The sequence below is a fragment of the Nematostella vectensis genome, chromosome 5 (assembly GCF_932526225.1).
Source record: "Nematostella vectensis chromosome 5, jaNemVect1.1, whole genome shotgun sequence".
NCBI classification, from domain to species: domain Eukaryota; kingdom Metazoa; phylum Cnidaria; class Anthozoa; order Actiniaria; family Edwardsiidae; genus Nematostella; species Nematostella vectensis.
In genome coordinates, this window is record NC_064038.1 from 11675984 (window position 1) to 11693438 (window position 17455).

The 17455-nt window shown below is 38.5% G+C and overlaps 1 protein-coding gene across 6 annotated transcripts in view; it reads left to right on the forward strand.

Moving 5' to 3' along the window:
* The first annotated feature begins 133 nt into the window (after positions 1 to 133).
* LOC5517708 overlaps positions 134 to 17455 on the forward strand; it is a 41643-nt gene continuing 24321 nt past the window's right edge. For 2 of the 6 annotated variants that reach the window (XM_032362183.2, XM_032362189.2), the window contains exons 1-12: positions 2435 to 2994; positions 5608 to 5777; positions 7561 to 7689; positions 8687 to 8943; positions 9405 to 9492; positions 10317 to 10694; positions 11267 to 11677; positions 11932 to 12038; positions 13016 to 13295; positions 13826 to 14016; positions 14603 to 14769; positions 15385 to 15560. In XM_032362183.2, coding sequence (XP_032218074.2) covers positions 5717 to 5777; positions 7561 to 7689; positions 8687 to 8943; positions 9405 to 9492; positions 10317 to 10694; positions 11267 to 11677; positions 11932 to 12038; positions 13016 to 13295; positions 13826 to 14016; positions 14603 to 14769; positions 15385 to 15560 — 2245 coding nt within the window. In that variant the 5' untranslated portion in view covers positions 2435 to 2994; positions 5608 to 5716. Of the gene's footprint in view, positions 327 to 2434; positions 2995 to 3032; positions 4605 to 5607; positions 5778 to 7560; positions 7690 to 8686; positions 8944 to 9404; positions 9493 to 10316; positions 10695 to 11266; positions 11678 to 11931; positions 12039 to 13015; positions 13296 to 13825; positions 14017 to 14602; positions 14770 to 15384; positions 15561 to 17455 lie in introns of those variants that run through there. The other 4 variants (XM_032362187.2, XM_032362185.2, XM_032362186.2 and 1 more) reach the window with 4 other exon arrangements.

The window sequence follows — 17455 nt, forward strand, 5'->3', positions numbered from 1 at the left end:
GAGTTTTTCTAACATGCTTCTAATAATGTGTTTGCTTAGTTTGTCACCTATCGTTTTTAACTATGAACAAAGTCAATTCGCATTTTCCGTTTAATCAGAATACAGGTTATCACACTGTGTTTATATATTTGTCGGAGTTAGAGAACTTTATGTTTACACAACAACAGATGAGATGGATTTCACCCATCCAGGACCTTTGGATTAGCAAAGAGGTGCTGTGGTAATTTGCACATAAGGTTAATAAGAGACATCGGTAAAAGAGCAATAGAGAATAGTACCTATCAATGAGACTCAATGAGACCAATGAGGCATCACATAATTGTAAGGTAACGCGTGTTTTCTACATTGTCATATGTTTTATTCATTTGTCTCTAGTATTTTTTAAATTTTGTTGTTGATATTCTTACCATCGCACTGTTTGAAATTTCTTTACTGTTCTCGGGTATTTGTTATGGCTCTTTTTTCATTTATCAACATACACTCTCCGATTCATATATACCCAAATTTTTCCTTCATTTTTTTTTTAAATATTCTGTGGTTGATTAATTCTTACCGTCGCTTTGTTTATATTTCCTATACAATTCTCCTTATTCTCTTTTTTCATAAGCAACTTACACTATTTATTTGATACATATTTATGTTCTTTTTAATTTTGCTTTCGGGTAATATATTTTTGGTATTTTTACTGTCATTTTGTTTGTTTTTCCATACGATTCAAGGTTATTTTACCCTGGTTCCAGAGCCTCGAGCGTCTCACTATTTAGCAGTTTAGTTGCCAGCTAAATAAAGAGACGCTCGAGGCTCTGGAACCAGGGTATGGTTATTTTGATAGTCGGGCAAAAAAAGACCCTTGCGCAGTTGTGAAAATTTTTTAAGTTCGCCTTTGGCTCGAATTTCAGCTCGTTACCCGATAGCGACGGCTGGAAATAAAGCTCGCCTCAGTCGTAAGCGTTGTTTTTTCTTATACTATGTATATTTTTAGAGAGTTCTATGTATTATATTTTTCTAGTAGTTTTTTCTTATGTTATGTCCTAGTTTCTAAGTGAAGCGATTTACTAGCTTTGTTAGCTTTAAATTCTATTTCTTTCGGGCAGCTGGACTTTTAAGCATTAAAATGCTTGTTCAGTGAGAGCATAAACTCATAAGAGAGGATGAGTTTTGAAAATTGAAATAAAATCATAAACTCGAGTAAACAGAACAGTCTTGGCGGCGGGCATGGGAGGGCGTTCTAGTCCATTGTTCAAATTGGCATTTCTAAGGCCGAAAAAAGAAACATTAGGCCTCAAAACATTCTACTGAACGCAGAGAAATGTGTTCGATTATCAATTATCATTTACTACTATCTGTCATGGCAAGCATTGTATGGTTATTTAATCGCTGTTTTTTAATCACTTTTTTATCACACGTACTATATTTATAGCCAGGTCTTTCGAAAAGAATCAGTATGGCGGAAAAACAAGCGGTTGACTTTACTAACCAGCTAGTTTTATGGAAACTTGCCGGTTTGCGTTTCTAGCTCTACAGTCTGCGAGGAATGGTCGCTTTTCGATTTTCTGATATTTTTAAATAGAAAAATATTCACATGATATTAAAAATGATAGTGAATACTTGCAAAAAATGCATCTGGAATGTTTTAACTAATGAAAGTGAAATATTTTTATTGCGGAACATTTCAGCAGGTTAGATTATCATAATTTGCTTATGTGACGTCATAGGATGAGGTCATCCAAATTTAAATACTCATAAACAGCATGATTGGCGGATTTATAGCGTTTTAAAAGTTTCTCTAGCACGTAACAGAGCTCGCTACTTTATAGCACGCAATTAAACTTATAGTTAACGAAGCTAAAAGGATATCAAAACCACCTGGAAAGGTTTGAGGTAATCAAACACTTCCTCAGATACACTAGGTACCAGACTCTCTGATAGCGACAAAGTGGACAGCGGTTTCTCTGGTCCTTTCTAAATAGGTTTCAAAAGGATCCTTTTTTTAGAATCTAATATTATATTCAATTTTTTTTTAAATTGTACAAAATTGATTGAAAAGCACGGACTCACTTGCGAAGAATTAAGAATTACGCGGCTTTCTTTGCGCTGCATACCCGGCGAATTACTAATTACGCACTTCTAAACGATTATTTCAACAGATTCATTCTAATTCATTCGTTTGCCGAATTAGAACAATCGAAATGGATGGGAAAATTCCACCATTAACAAATGTGTGTTTTGCAAGGTTTTTTTTTCTTCTTGGTTGTTCAGTTTAAAAAAAAAGAAAATATGTATTATCTAATAACTAATAACTTTGCTGATTGGTTATTTAAACACTTAAGTACCATCTATTTGCTAAAAATGAGTGAAAGGTAATTATTTTCATTAGAAAGCTTATGAACATTATCAGATTTATTACACTTCAGGTCTTAGATACGAAATTTGCCTTGAAACAACTTTATCAACAAAAGGATAATAACACCTTTAGAAAAATACTTATGAAAATAAAGCCTACTGGCCCATTTACTTTATGGCGCCTGTCAACGAATTTCCATGTCGCCGATTGGCTCTTCCGTTCGGGTTGTTGTTGTTTTTAGGCATTGATCAATGCTCGCCTCTTTGGCTTGATTATAACCAGTTTCTTTTAAAAGCCGGAAAGAGAGTGGGGAGCTGATAAAATGATCGGCACGAATTCAAGTGGAAAATTAAGGGGATGTTGCACCTGCAAAATTTCTTTCAAGGTAACATTTCGGGTTGTTGTTGTTTTTAGGCATTGATCAATGCTCGCCTCTTTGGCTTGATTATAACCAGTTTCTTTTAAAAGCCGGAAAGAGAGTGGGGAGCTGATGAAATGATCGGCACGAATTCAAGTGGAAAATTAAGGGGATGTTGCACCTGCAAAATTTCTTTCAAGGTGACATTTTATTCCGTGCACCCATTTCTAGAGAAAACTGTAAGATTCGAGTTACATAAGGTATCCGAGGGCCAATATTTTTCAATAACCAGGTTAGTAATATTTTATTTTCTTAAATAATAAGGTAGCGAGCATTATGGCGTGGGTATTAAACTATAGAATGGCTTCCCGACCTTTGCGAGAACTCGGAAAACTTTTAGCAAGCAATTATCTACTAAAGGACTTATTTTCCAAGAACTTTAGTGTTTCGTACAATATTTGGCTCCCGATTTTATGATGTCTTTTAGTCCATTATTGTCGGGTAAAATGCAATGTCTTATAGATACATTCTCTTGGACCAGAGTAACTAGCGCGATTCATGTTCTGTGTTACGTGTACTGTACGTTTTTCTATCAAAAACACTGCCAACAGAGACCAATAGATGAGCAGAGGTAGTTTTTATTTATAGAACTATTTGACTCAAAAAGTATAGCTTTGATAACTTATGCATTTTCGTTGACGAATTTCTGGAAATCTTCTGCAGTTTCCCACAATCAAGTTTTTTTTTTTCGACACAAACAAACTATTACACCTGTTTTCAAATGTATGCGGAATCCCGGGTTTCCAATGTTCTGTCAATCGACATAATCATTCGACAAGGCTAGTACTTCGTGGATGTCATAAGTATTCTCGTATGAGAGATCGAGTTCCTAAAATCACCCTACATGAAGTATATTCATAAACTTCAGCTTTTTCTTGCTAAACTGTTACTTCTGGTATCGTATACGAATGATTTCCCATCAAAGAAGTGTCTTTAGACGAGTCTTGTAAATAATTTTGGAAAAGCACTAGGGCAGATATTCGCTAAAAGTTTTCATTGTTTGAGCGGGTGGATCAATGTCGAGAGAGGAGTTTAGCAACATTCTTCGTGTAGTGTGATTTTAGGAACTTGATTGGGAGATTAAAAATAGGTGTAGAAAAACATTTTAGTATTTCCACTTATTTGTCGTGCGACCGTTCCTGTAATTAGAGCCAAAAAATGTCAAGATCCTTTTATTTTAATGTTACAATAGGTTTGTTTCGATAAACCGTATCACGAATTTATCAATTGTGAATAATGATATTTCTTCATTATTCACTTTCATGCAAATTCGATTATGCTAATATATATTAACTCACGCTTTTTTCATCCAGCCAAAGAAAAAAACAAACAAAAAAGAAACAAAAACTACAATACCATAAGCAATGTTAGGAGCTGGCGCAGACGGAACTGTTAACATAATATTTACATATGGAAAACACCACCAAAGAAAAAAAAACAAACAAAAAAGAAACAAAAACTACAATACCATAAGAAATGTTAGGAACTGGCGCAGACGGAACTGTTAACATAATATTTACATATGGAAAATACCACGGAACCCATTGAGTACACAAAACGGCTAGAGATTTGTGTATATCTGTTGATATTATTTTCTGTATAACTAAATGAATCCTATTTATCAAATCATGGCGTCAGTGTTGTCCACACAGCAATGACGAACGTAAGTCAACACTAAAACTCAGATAACCAAAAATGTGTTTGGTTAGAAGATCCTGCGAGTTCGAGAGACGCACAACAGTTTTACGAAATATTACGGCTAAAAATTTTACGTTGACAGTCAACAAAATCACTAGAATTTCGCAAAGTCTCTAGAGTCAGGAATTTCTTAAAAGACTACTGGTAAGTTTCATACCAATCTTTTGCCGTTTAGCGAAGCCGGGGTGGATGGAGGGAGGGGGAGTCGGGTGGAAGAAAGTAGTTGTAAGGAATGTGGTTTCGAGGGGGTTTTACGGCCGATTTGCGAATTCGAAGGGGCGCTCACTACTCACACAAATGCAAACGCCGTCTGCGGTAGACCCACACTAATAAAAGATGTGTATAACTGTATATTATGGCCAGGGTTGTTTCAAGGACTGTCTAGCATGTTCTATAACCAGATATTTGATGAAATTTTATTTTTTTTTTTGCTATAAAAAGACTCGCTCCGCCTCGGCCTTTTTTCTCTGCAACTTGTAATGCAAATATTTCTTAGTTCTAACAACTTCAAAGGACACATGTGATTCCGAAAAGAAGAGAATCAATAACAGCGAAGATAAGTTTGGATAAGTTTTGTGCTTTTTGTTTTGTATGCAATTTTTCATACAAAACAGCATTTTATCGCTCGTTAATCGCTCGCTATCATTAGCGAGCGTGACTTATCCCAATAAAGAGTCAAATTTATTACAAGAATGCCGGTCTCGTTATGCTAAGTCCCATACTTTTCAGTATGTGTAGCACCGTATTACGGCTTAAAGCCCCGTGCATACTGCGCCAGCACAAGCCAGCATTGCTGGCGAATTCTTGCTCGACTGACCACAAGACAAAGGAAATGTCAGAAAGTCCATTTCCATTTTGACGTTTGAAGTCAATTTCCATTTTGACATTTGCTTTGTCCTATAGTCAGTCGAGCGGAAATTCGCCAGCAATGCTGGCTGGTGCTGGTGCAGTTTGCACGGGGCTTTTAAGTGTACGAGCCCTTGAGAAAACAGCTCACCAGCAGGTACAAAATGCAGACTACATTTTTCGGTGATTCCTTTTGTAGCCCGAGTTAATGCTGGTGCAGCGTCTAGTTTACATATATATATACATATCAATATGATGATAACAGTTACATACTTGTACATATTATTATGATAATATCTAGCTGTCATCTCAAAACTCATGGTGATTGATGGTTGCTGGTGATAATGAGCGCTTAGAACCGAAGAGAACATCCATTTCTCCTCAAGAGGGAACTTTTGGTCGTCTTCCTGATGGCTTATGAGCTTCATCTTCTCTTTAGTCTTTTCGCTTTGGTGTCTTCAAGCGAACCTGGTAAGTTGTTCATTTTGCATTCTCTTTGTAAAAAAGTAATGAAAATAAGGACCTGCTTGCTATGGTTAAGTCCATGTTATCATCTTATTTAAAATATATTTTATTATCATTCTAATTTTTTTAATTATGTTCTTGATTGCTCGAGGAAAAAGGCCCAAATAAACGGATTGTTCTTGCTACAGGGACGCGCTTTAACATTTTTCCGATTAATTTGTTAATCGAATAAAAAAACTTTCCGAGCAATAATTATCCTTGATAGGTTATGATTTATCTCAGACCGTATTAACAAGCCCTTGACCGGTTTTCCAAAAGGGCAAATTTTTTGGCCAAAAATATCATAAAACTTGCCAATACTAGAACGCAATATCTTAACCTAAAGCATACCAAGGTAAATCACCAGACAGGGTTATAAATAACCAGTTAACCATTTCCCTAAAGAAGGGGTATCTTCGGAACAGGTGCCGTGACGTGCCTTAATTAGGTTTAGCAAATAGTCCGTGGCACACTTAAAATTTTATTATCTTTGTAGCAGCAATTATTTGGATATTAAATAAAAAATGAAAAAAAAAAAACACAGATTAACATCAACGAAATGACTTCCAACGTCTAAATTTTGCAAGCACTTAAAAAATTGAGGGACCATTTTGTCATCCATTAATTAGCCACACAAATAAGAATGAAAAAAAATATTTTTATAGGTTTTGTTTTATTTAGGGCTGTGAGATTTAATACAGAGGAACCATTATATATAAAATATACATAATACAAGGGCATCAGCGAACCCCCTTTGCCGAAACACGTTAAAATGGCATATTTGTTCGTTTGAATATGTTCTGATGCCGAAAATATTTGAAAAGTTACTTGGAAAATATTATCTGTTCCTTTTTCCCAGGAGGACTATTCCTTTTTTTCCCAGCAAGCAGTGGTTAGACATATTTTGCACATGAATAATTGCCCAACCGATCAGGACGATTCTTTTCTCAAGAATCCGCTCCAGCGCCCTAGCAACAGAGGGGCCTAACATCTTCCCAGCCAGCAATAAAAAAACAAATAAAAAAAGAACGAACTTCGAAACAGATATTTTGCGGAACAGATCCGTTTTGTGCCCTTGATGCATTAAAAATATTATAGCGTCGTTTCCTTTGACATCCTTTGTGTCTTCGAGAAGTGTTCTTAATGTGTTGTCCTATTTACAGAGTTTGTCAGGAAAATCGACAGAAAAAAATGGCATGAAATTTTCCAATTCTCAATATATAAGCTCCAGATTCCGCATACAAGAAGTTTCTCTGACCAAAAGCTTTATTCCAAATTTAAAAAAAATTTTTTAGAAGATATGAAATTTAGATATTAGCGAGCAAAGTTGGCTTAATTTCTTATCAGAGCCCAACTTCTCCATAAAACCGAGGAGAATTCATACTTTGAACATTTGAAAATTGCACTTCAAGCCTCATATCTCGAAGACGAATCCATAAGAAAAAAACACTTTTTGATATGTTGGTTTACATAACATAAGAAACCTCTTTGCAAAAATTCAAGCTTACCGAAGTTAACCAGACCTTATTTTGGCAAAACTTGCCACTTTTTTGCTCTGTCCGGAAAATCATGACTTTAGGAAGTGTCCGCTCTTTGAAGGAATCCACTGAATGTTTGTGTCTGATTAACGGAGAATGATGCATACAGTAAAAGGCTTTTATGTCAGTATGGCAAAATTATCCCCCATTTTGCAGATTTTGCTGTCATTATTTTCTCTAATTCTTGCAATTTTCATTGCTTGATTTTTCAGGGGACTGCAACTTCGATCGCGACTTCTGCAATTGGACAAACGAACAAAGAACAGATGATTTTGATTGGTTACGAGAAAAGGGTTCCAGCCCATCTCTATTCACCGGGCCATCAGCTGACCACACCTCAGGTGCGCAGGCTCTTAATTGGCAATTGTACTGGTGGTTATGATGATGATGGAGATGGTGATGATGAGTTGTTAATGATGATGATGATGATGATGACATGAGCTGGAAAAAGTTCGCGCTTAGAGACGGACCAATAGAAAAGCGAAGAGGGGGGGGGGAGGTTTTAGTCGTGCGTGTTTTCCAGGTGTTTTCTAATGGCCCGTCGCTTAGCACCCAATAGTGGAAGCAATGAAATGACCGAAACAAAAGCCACATAACCACATAATGATAATAAAAACGATGATTACGATCACATCCCATATCATGAATCAACACGGTATCTCTATACCCGAGCCTTACTCCGCGGGGCGTAGCCAGGGGGTGGCCCAGCTCCCCCCTTTCTGGTCCAATAAAGCTATAATTATGTCTTAGACGTTACGTCTCAGTACGAAACAAATGTTCTTGGGAAATCATTTTGCCTATCCCCCCACCTCCCCTCAAAGAAAAATCCTGGATTTTGTTCCTTTAAATCGTGTATGATTTATTTTGTTCCTAGCCCCCCCTCCCCATCACTTTTCTAATGGTCTTAATGGAAATACTAATTATGTTGTTGGTAATTATGTAGTGATAATGATCGTGCTTGTGATGATAGTGTTGTTATTGTTGATGATGGCTATGGTGATGATGGTGTTGCTTAATTAAAGCCGCATTGTCACCAGTTTACTTCCGGAGGTCTGTCGGAAACCTCAAACGTTAAAAGACAAAAGAATCTATTAAAATCCGGGATATTAAACAGGCCATCCGCTCTAAAATATCAATAACATCCTCAAGGAAACTTCCAATAGACACACCACTTTTAATATTTTGAAATATTTTTCGCGTTTTCCGTCAAAAATCATCGGAGATTGTTAGGTAATCGACCGGAAGTAAACTGGTGACAATGCGGCTTTAACACAGTATATCTTTTCCCGAGCCTTACTCTGGTAAATACAACATGTGTATCTCACTCTTCGCCATCAGGCCAAGGCTGGTACATCTATAACGAAGCCTCCGCAGCAGATAGACGTCCAGGGCACACCGCGCGCTTGCACAGCCCCCTGATGGCGGGTCCTAAGTGTATGACATTCTTTAGTAACCTGTACGGCGAGTGGATGAGCCTCGTTCGCGTGTACGTCACAGTCAGCGGTCGTAAAACCTTAGCGTGGCTCAAGTCGGGAAATCGAGGGGACCGTTGGATTATGGAGCAAGTGTTTATTAACGAGACTGGGGAGTATATGGTTTGTATTTTTCTTCTTACCTTTTTTGGAGTTATTGATAGATAAAACGTGATTGCTAATTGAACAACAGCATCTACACCACTACAAACATCATCATCATCATCATCATCATCATCATCATCATCATCATCATCATCATCATCATCATCATCATCGTCATCGTCATCGTCATCGTCATCGTCATCGTCATCGTCATCGTCACCGTCACCGTCATCGTCTATGTTGCTGCCACCCACTGGTAACCGTTATTCAAATTCTTCTTGTCGATGGCTTTTTTTTCATCGCCAACTTTGCCGTGTGTCACTCTATAATTTCATGATTTATATTTGTTCTATTTACTTGACTGAAAATTATCGAGGTTGCGTAGGCCGGTCATGGTTGTATTGTCACTCGCGTTGTTTTCGACCTATTTGAAGCTTACCTATTCGTAACCGTCTACCTCATGTTTGTTCTTCTATAAGGTCACTCTAGAGGTCACGCAAGGAAGGTCGTGGTCGGGCGATGCAGCCATCGATGACATTTCATTCACGAACGGGTCATGCGCACAAGGTAAGCTACAAACTCCATCCATCCAGATCCCATCCATCCATCCAGATTCTATTCATTCAGATACCATTTATTTAGATTTCAGATTCCATACATCTATATCTATCTACAGTGGAACACCGTTAATACGGACACCCTCGGGACTTTCATAAGTGTCCGTATCATCGGGGTGTCCGTATTAAGCGGGCTGCCCTCAAAGACGAACGAACGCACCCCCCGTTGTGGATCGGGGGGGGGGTGCGTTTGCACCCCCCTGGGTACGGGCCTGTTTCGGGACACATAAAAGTGTCCGTTATCCGTATTAACGGGTGTCCCTATAAAGCGGTTAAATTAAAAAAGAATATATGAGACTTTTGTCGGGACTTTGAACACTGTCCAGAAAAACGGGGTGTCCTTATTAAGCGGGTGTCCGTAGAGCGGAGTTTCACTGTATTTTCCATCTATCCAGATCCTATCTATTAAGATTTCATACATTTCAGTCTAGATTTCAGGGGGCGCCCTAGAGGTTGGGCAGGGGTGCTTGTGAGGTTGAAAAATAAAAAAAAAACTAGTCCGAAACTCCGAAACAGAACAAACCCTTCAGCTACGCAGCCAGTTGCTATCTATATTAGAAAGCGCGAATATCAGATCTACGTCAGAGATCAATACTCTTTCTAAGCCAGGAGCGTGGAGAACAGTTTTAAGATCTTTTAAAGCTATTCCGTTTGCTATCTTACTCGCAAACCTAATATTATTTATTTCTTTTGATAATAGTTTATCTTATGTGCAAGATTCTAGTATAGAAAAGTCACTGAGCAAATCTTTTTATACTATGTTTTTTTTTGCAGAGACAAGGCTGTTTCACGTTTCCTCAACTAACGGAATCTACCGAATCGACACCGAGCCTCAGACAGATAACTGGTTTAACCAGTTTTCATTCCTGGCTCGTCGAACCACAGGCAACCTGAAGGAGCAAATGTTTTATGTTTATGATGACTATTGGGTGCCATATGGATACGATATTCTACAGACAGACTTATTTATTCACCCGAACAGATTTCCTATGGACTTCTTTTACGACTCTACTGGATCTCTTTATCACTCAAGACCTGTTTTTGCCGTTAAGCGAAGTGGGCAAGCTCAGCAGGTTGTTTTAGCGAGGGGAGATTACGAAGGATGTTGCATGGGGACTGTTGTGTTATCCATAAATGTACAAGTTATAGAGGGTAAGTAGTTCTATATGTAGCAAGTTTTTTTTGTTCAAGGAATGGACAGCAGCAAAATCGTGGCAACATTTTTTGGCAACATTTGTGGCAACATTTGCAACAAAAATTCAAAGGCGATGTTGCGCTTTTTACCTCGCAGCTACCGGCGAACCAATTTTTGTCGCAGCAAAGGGTAGACAGGTCCTTTGTGACACTGTTGTGTGACTTTCGTCCAACAAATCACAAACGCTAATGGATGCGCTTGCGTATGCATGAAGTTTGGTTGTTATAGTAATACGGGCTCTATCTCCGAGCTTTGTTGCAAAAAAAAAAAAAAAAAAGAACCATCTACTCTCTGCTCTCTGCTCCAACTGGCAGCAAAAACATTGGTTCACCAGCAGTTAAACGCACAGCATCGCTTTCGAACTTTTTTTTGCAGCAATGCTACCACAAAAGTTGTACGATTTTGCTGCTCGTTTTACCGTATCTTAAGGCGAGTGTGAACAAAAATTAAATGTCTATGCGATGTTTTCTCCGTTTTTCCTGTTAGAGATGTTGTATTGTAAATTTCTCTTGTTTGTAATACGTTCCAGACCACCAGTCTTCGTGTTTTCCCGGATGGATAAGTTCGGGATCCTCGGGCTGTCTACGATTCTATGTGAACGACAAACGAACTTGGGATGGCGCTCGAGTCGAATGTCGGCGAATCGGTGGCGATCTTGCCACAATACACGACAGCAACGCACTCGTTGACACCTCGAAAATCCTCGAAACTATCACATCCGCACTGGCACCATTCCATGTAGGAATGCGTGACACCGTGACTAATGTAACGCAACACTTGACTTGGATAGACGGTAAAACAGTACCGAGAGGACTTTGGAAGAGTGGGTACCCGAAGACTGGTGACAACCCTCTGTGCGCAGGCGTGACGGAGATACATCCGGGACTTGTTTTGCATGCGTGCTCTTTGCTTACGGGTTTCATCTGTCAGCGGAGTTCAGGTAAAAACGGTGTTTGATTGGTTTATGTGGATGAATCGGGGGTGATGACCCGCACTTTCCCACTACGTTTGATTGTATTTGCAGGCTAAAATCTCGACCGCATAGGAGCGGTCATTTTTTATTGAACATCTATCAAATGTTAGACTTTTTCCATAAGATGTTTATGTCCGCGCCTGATAACGTGCCTGATTTGGCTCTTTATACTTATCAAGTGTAAAAAGTGTTTCATTTGACGGTTTTGTCTATTTTCGAAGTGGACATGGCTGCCAAGAAGCCAACAAACAGCTCCGCTGAACAGAGCAACTACACTAGATCATCATTCGCCGTTGACGGCTTCCCCAATACCTGCTTCTACACAAAGGTACAAATTAGCGCAAACATCAAAGTCACGCGAATTTTCTGGTAACGCAAAGGCAATTGTCACGCAAAAGTCATAAACACGCTAATATCATGGTCACGCAAGGATAATAGCCACGCCGAAGTCATAGACACGTGAATATTCTGGTCACGCAAAGGTAATAGTCACGCAAAAATCAGTGTCACGTGAAAATCCTAGTCACGCAAAATTAACAGTCATGCAAAAGTCATAGACACGCGAATATCAGGGTCACGTAAAGGTAATAGCAACACTAAAGTCACAGACACGCGAATATTACTCAAAGGTAATTGTCACGCAAACGTTATAGTCACGCGAATGTACTGGTCATTTAAACGTAATTGTTACGCAAAAGTCATAGTCACGCGAATATACTGGTCACTCAAAGGTAATTGTTACGTCAAAGTCATAGACAGGCGAATGTCGTGATCACTCAAAGGTAATTGTCACGCAAAAGTCATAGACACGTGAATATACGGGTCACGCAAAGGTAATTGTCACGCAAAAGACATAGTCACGCAAATATACTACTTACTCAAAGGTAATTGTCGAGCAAAAGTCACAGACACGCGAATATCGTGATCACTCAAAGGTAATTGTCACACAAAAATCATAGCCACGCGAATATACTAGTCACTCAATGGTAATTGTCACGCAAAAGTCATAGTCACGCGAATATACTGGTCACACCAAGGTAATTGTCACGCAAAAGTCATAGTCACGCGAATATACTGGTCACACCAAGGTAATTGTCACGCAAAAGACATAGACACGCGAATGTCGTCATCACTCAAAGGTAATTTTCACGTAAAAGTCATAGTCACGCGAATATACTGGTCACGCGAAAAGAACCCGTGGCTCTAAGTGCCACGGGTGTCTCGCAAGTTCGGGTTAGGATCATGACTTCCATACCAACATGTGTGTATTATAACGCGTTGTCATGACATCTCTTTTCTTTTCAGGCCTCCAGCCCCTGGTGGAGCGTTGACTTATTGAGGTCGATGTACGTTTTTTCTGTTGAGATAACAAGCAACATGGGTTGTTGTCACGTGGGACCGTCAAATTTGGAAGTCTTAGTCATTCAGGGAGCACGTGCTCAGCGCTGTGGTGACGTCATGCCTTATGGAAGCACCGATTGGCTCAAAGCTGGGTGTTATCCAATCAGAGGCCGCAGCGTCATGATTACGTTAGATGGTGCGAATACTACCCTGATTCTCTGCAAAGTCACCGTGCAGGCATATGGTAAGGTGGGAGTTTGTGTAAAAGAGTTTTTGTGGGCTTGTGCGATTCGAACAAATTAATAGAAATTCAAGGTTAGCTTCAGCTATAGAATGGAAGCACAAGAGCAAGTACAAACGCATGCGCAACACAAGCGTAGATCGGTCAAACACAAACGCAAGCGCATGCCCAAGAAAATAAAGCGATTGTGTTCCCTTGCGCTTGCTTGTGCGCTTACGTTCCAGTGAAAATCGTAAAATTACGTGCGTTGCGCTTACGTCCTCATGATCATTCATATCAAACAAAAGTGTTTTTTTAATTCTTAATGATCTAAAAGAGCCTGGGGGCTTGCGCGCGGGAGACCCGTGATTATCCAAAATGTCTGGTCCTTGCTTCTTTTACAAGGGGCGGCAGACGTAATAGGAACAAATTCCTACTAGTTTAAGTGAAGATTTTAGTCTTACACAGGAAGGAAATAACCGATCGAGCTGGATAAACGACAATTTGATATGCTGCCGGATCGACCCTTTCTTAAGCTTAAATATATCCCATAGAATCTGCCGAGGTTTTTCGCGGTGTTCGTCAGGACATTTGGTATAAGCTGATCAACACGCAAGGCCTGGCTACCATGCGAGAGAATCACGTGTACAGCTCATCCCCACAGGGAGTTTCCTGGGGCAGAGTTTTTGAAACTTCGCAGGAGGTCTCCGAGGACCACGGTCAGCTTATCACAAGTTACTTTCAGGTGAGATAGACTTTGCTGGAAAGATCAAGACTGTTTATCTATAACTGTGCGGTTAAACTAATCTTTGTTTTAAAGTGGTAGGTTATAGATAGACTTTGCTAGAAAGATCAAGACTATTTCTAGACCTGTGGGGTTAAAACCAGCCTGTTTGATTCATAAAAAGAACAAACCTGTCCAGCGTTATTTAGCACTGCCAGTTAGATATACATAAATGTTGACGTTTGATGACATTCTGAATGTCTTTTTGTTTTAAAATAAGGCATTTTAATGAACAAAAAGTTGTCATTTTTTGAAAAAAAAAGGAAATATAAAGCAAATTCGTTGATACATTTTTATACACGGCGTCCTTATTAACAATCAAATCAGCCATCTTCTTTTTCACCATGGTTTAAGATATGTACATTTACTGATAAAGCAGCAACTGCGCAGCTGTTGTTTTATCGGTAAGTGCACAGTCTTCGCATCTTTACTTGAGCCATTATACACTACGTGTTATACTGTTTTTTTTGTACCGGAGCACACACGGTTAGATACAGCTCAGTGCTGACGTTGGATGACATTCTGAGCATGCGTCTTGCTTTTCAAGCCTCCGTCCAGCGGTCTGTATGATTTCCTGGTGTCATGTGACGACGAGTGCGAGCTATGGATCAGCGGATACCAGGAGCCAAGCATGCGTATGGAAGGCGCCCTTGATGGGGTGGGGAGGATGTTAGTTCAGATCCAGAAATGGGATGGCTATAATGACAGCGCAGGGTAAGACATTGTAAGATTTAATAAAATATAGAAGAGCAGGGAGGTGTTCGGTATGGTTTAATATAGAGCTTGCGGATGCAGAGGCGTTTCCTAAAAAAGGCCAGTAACGATCGTCCTTATAAACGAGGCTCCCACTGTATATATATGTGAAGATGTCTTATTCAGGTCTGTAACGGTGTCCTTATTAACAGGGTTTCACTGTGTATATCTATATGTGCAGATGTATCCAGACCTGTTACTGGTGTCCTTATTAAAAGGGTTTCACTGTGTATATTTATATGTGCAGATGTCTTCAGGCCTGTAACGGTGTCCTTATTAACAGGGTTTCACTGTGTATATCTATATGTGCAGATGTATCCAGACCTGTTACTGGTGTCCTTATAAAAAGGGTTTCACTGTGTATATTTATATGTGCAGATGTCTTCAGGCCTGTTACTGGTGTCCTTATTAACAGGGTTTCAGTGTGTATATCTATATGTGCAGATGTATTCAGGCCTGTTACTGGTGTCCTTATTAAAAGGGTTTCACTGTGTATATTTATATGTGCAGATGTCTTCAGGCCTGTTACTGGTGTCCTTATTAAAAGGGTTTCACTGTATTTATCTATATGTGTAGATGTCTTCAGGCCCGTTCTTCTTCCCGCGTGCGTCTCGCATCGTGTATGATGTATGTCTTGAGCCTTTACGTCAAAAGTGGTGCGACTTTTAATTGTCTGGGCGTTGGCATGGAAACACCTGAACACACCATAGAAGAGCCAATCAGCAACAAGCATTTGTTTGCAGTCCCGCCAGGTGAGCGAGGTTTACTCTTTGTCAATACGGTTGAACCTTGTTAACTCGAATTCTCAAGGCAGTCGCATGGCGGATTTTGCTGTTTGGCAATACAGATGAACCTTGTTAAATCAAACCCTTAAGGCTGACGTTTATCATTACAAATTACATGAATTAAGTTCCTAAAGAACTTTAAAAAAAATTGGGTTCGACCACTAGCGATAGGACAGTAAATTTTGGTTAGAAGGTGGTTATGTATTGATTGATAATATATGGTGGTTATGTATTGTTTGATAATATATGGTGGTTTTGTTTGATAATATATTTTGGTTATGTATTGTTTGATAATATATGGTGGTTTTGTTTGATAATATATGGTGGTTATGTATAGTTTGATAATATATGGTGGTTATGTATTGTTTGATAATATATGGTGGTTATGTATAGTTTGATAATATATGGTGGTTATATGTTGTTTGATAATATATGGTGGTTATGTATTGTTTGATAATATATGGTGGTTATGTATTGTTTGATAATATATGGTGGTTTTGTTTGATAATATATGGTGGTTATGTATTGTTTGATAATATATGGTGGTTATGTATTGTTTGATAATATATGGTGGTTATGTATAGTTTGATAATTTATGGTGGTTATGTATTGTTTGATAATATATGGTGGTTATGTATTGTTTAATAATATATGGTGGTTTTGTATTGTTTGATAATATATGTATGGGTAGATGGTGGTCATGTATAGTTAGATGGTGTTTGTGTATGGTTAGATGGTGTTCATGTATGGTTAGATGGTGGTCATGTATGGTTAGATGTAGTGATTATGTATGGTTAGATATGGTGTTAATGTATGGTTAGATATGGTGGTTATGTATGGTTAGATATGGTGGTTATGTATGGTTAAATATGGTGGTAATGTATGGTTAGATATGATGGTTATGTATGGTTAGATATAGTGATTATGTATGGTTAGATATGGTGGTTATGTATGGTTAGATATGGTGGTAATGTATGGTTAGATATGGTGGTAATGTATGGTTAGATATGATGGTTATGTATGGTTAGATATAGTGATTATGTATGGTTAGATATGGTGGTAATGTATGGGTAGATGGTGGTCATGTATAGTTAGATGGTGGTTGTGTATGGTTAGATGGTGTTCATGTATGGTTAGATGGTGGTCATGTATGGTTAGATATAGTGATTATGTATGGTTAGATATGGTGTTAATGTATGGTTAGATATGGTGGTTATGTATGGTTAGATATGGTGGTTATGTATGGTTAGATATGGTAGTAATGTATGGTTAGATATGATGGTTATCTATGGTTAGATATAGTGATTATGTATGGTTAGATATGGTGGTTATGTATGGTTAGATATGGTGGTAATATATGGTTAGATATGGTGGTAATGTATGGTTAGATATGATGGTTATGTATGGTTAGATATAGTGATTATGTATGGTTAGATATGGTGGTAATGTATGGGTAGATGGTGGTCATGTATAGTTAGATGGTGGTTGTGTATGGTTAGATGGTGGTCATGTATGGTTAGATATAGTGATTATGTATGGTTAGATATGGTGTTAATGTATGGTTAGATATGGTGGTTATGTATGGTTAGATATGGTGGTTATGTATGGTTAGATATGGTAGTAATGTATGGTTAGATATGATGGTTATCTATGGTTAGATATAGTGATTATGTATGATTTGATATGGTGTTAGTGTATGGTTAGATATGGTGGTTATGTATGGTTAGATATGGTGGTAATGTATGGTTAGATATGATGGTTATGTATGGTTAGATATGGTTGTAATGTATGGTTAGATATGATGGTTATGTATGGTTAGATATAGTGATTATGTATGGTTAGATATGGTGGTTATGTATGGT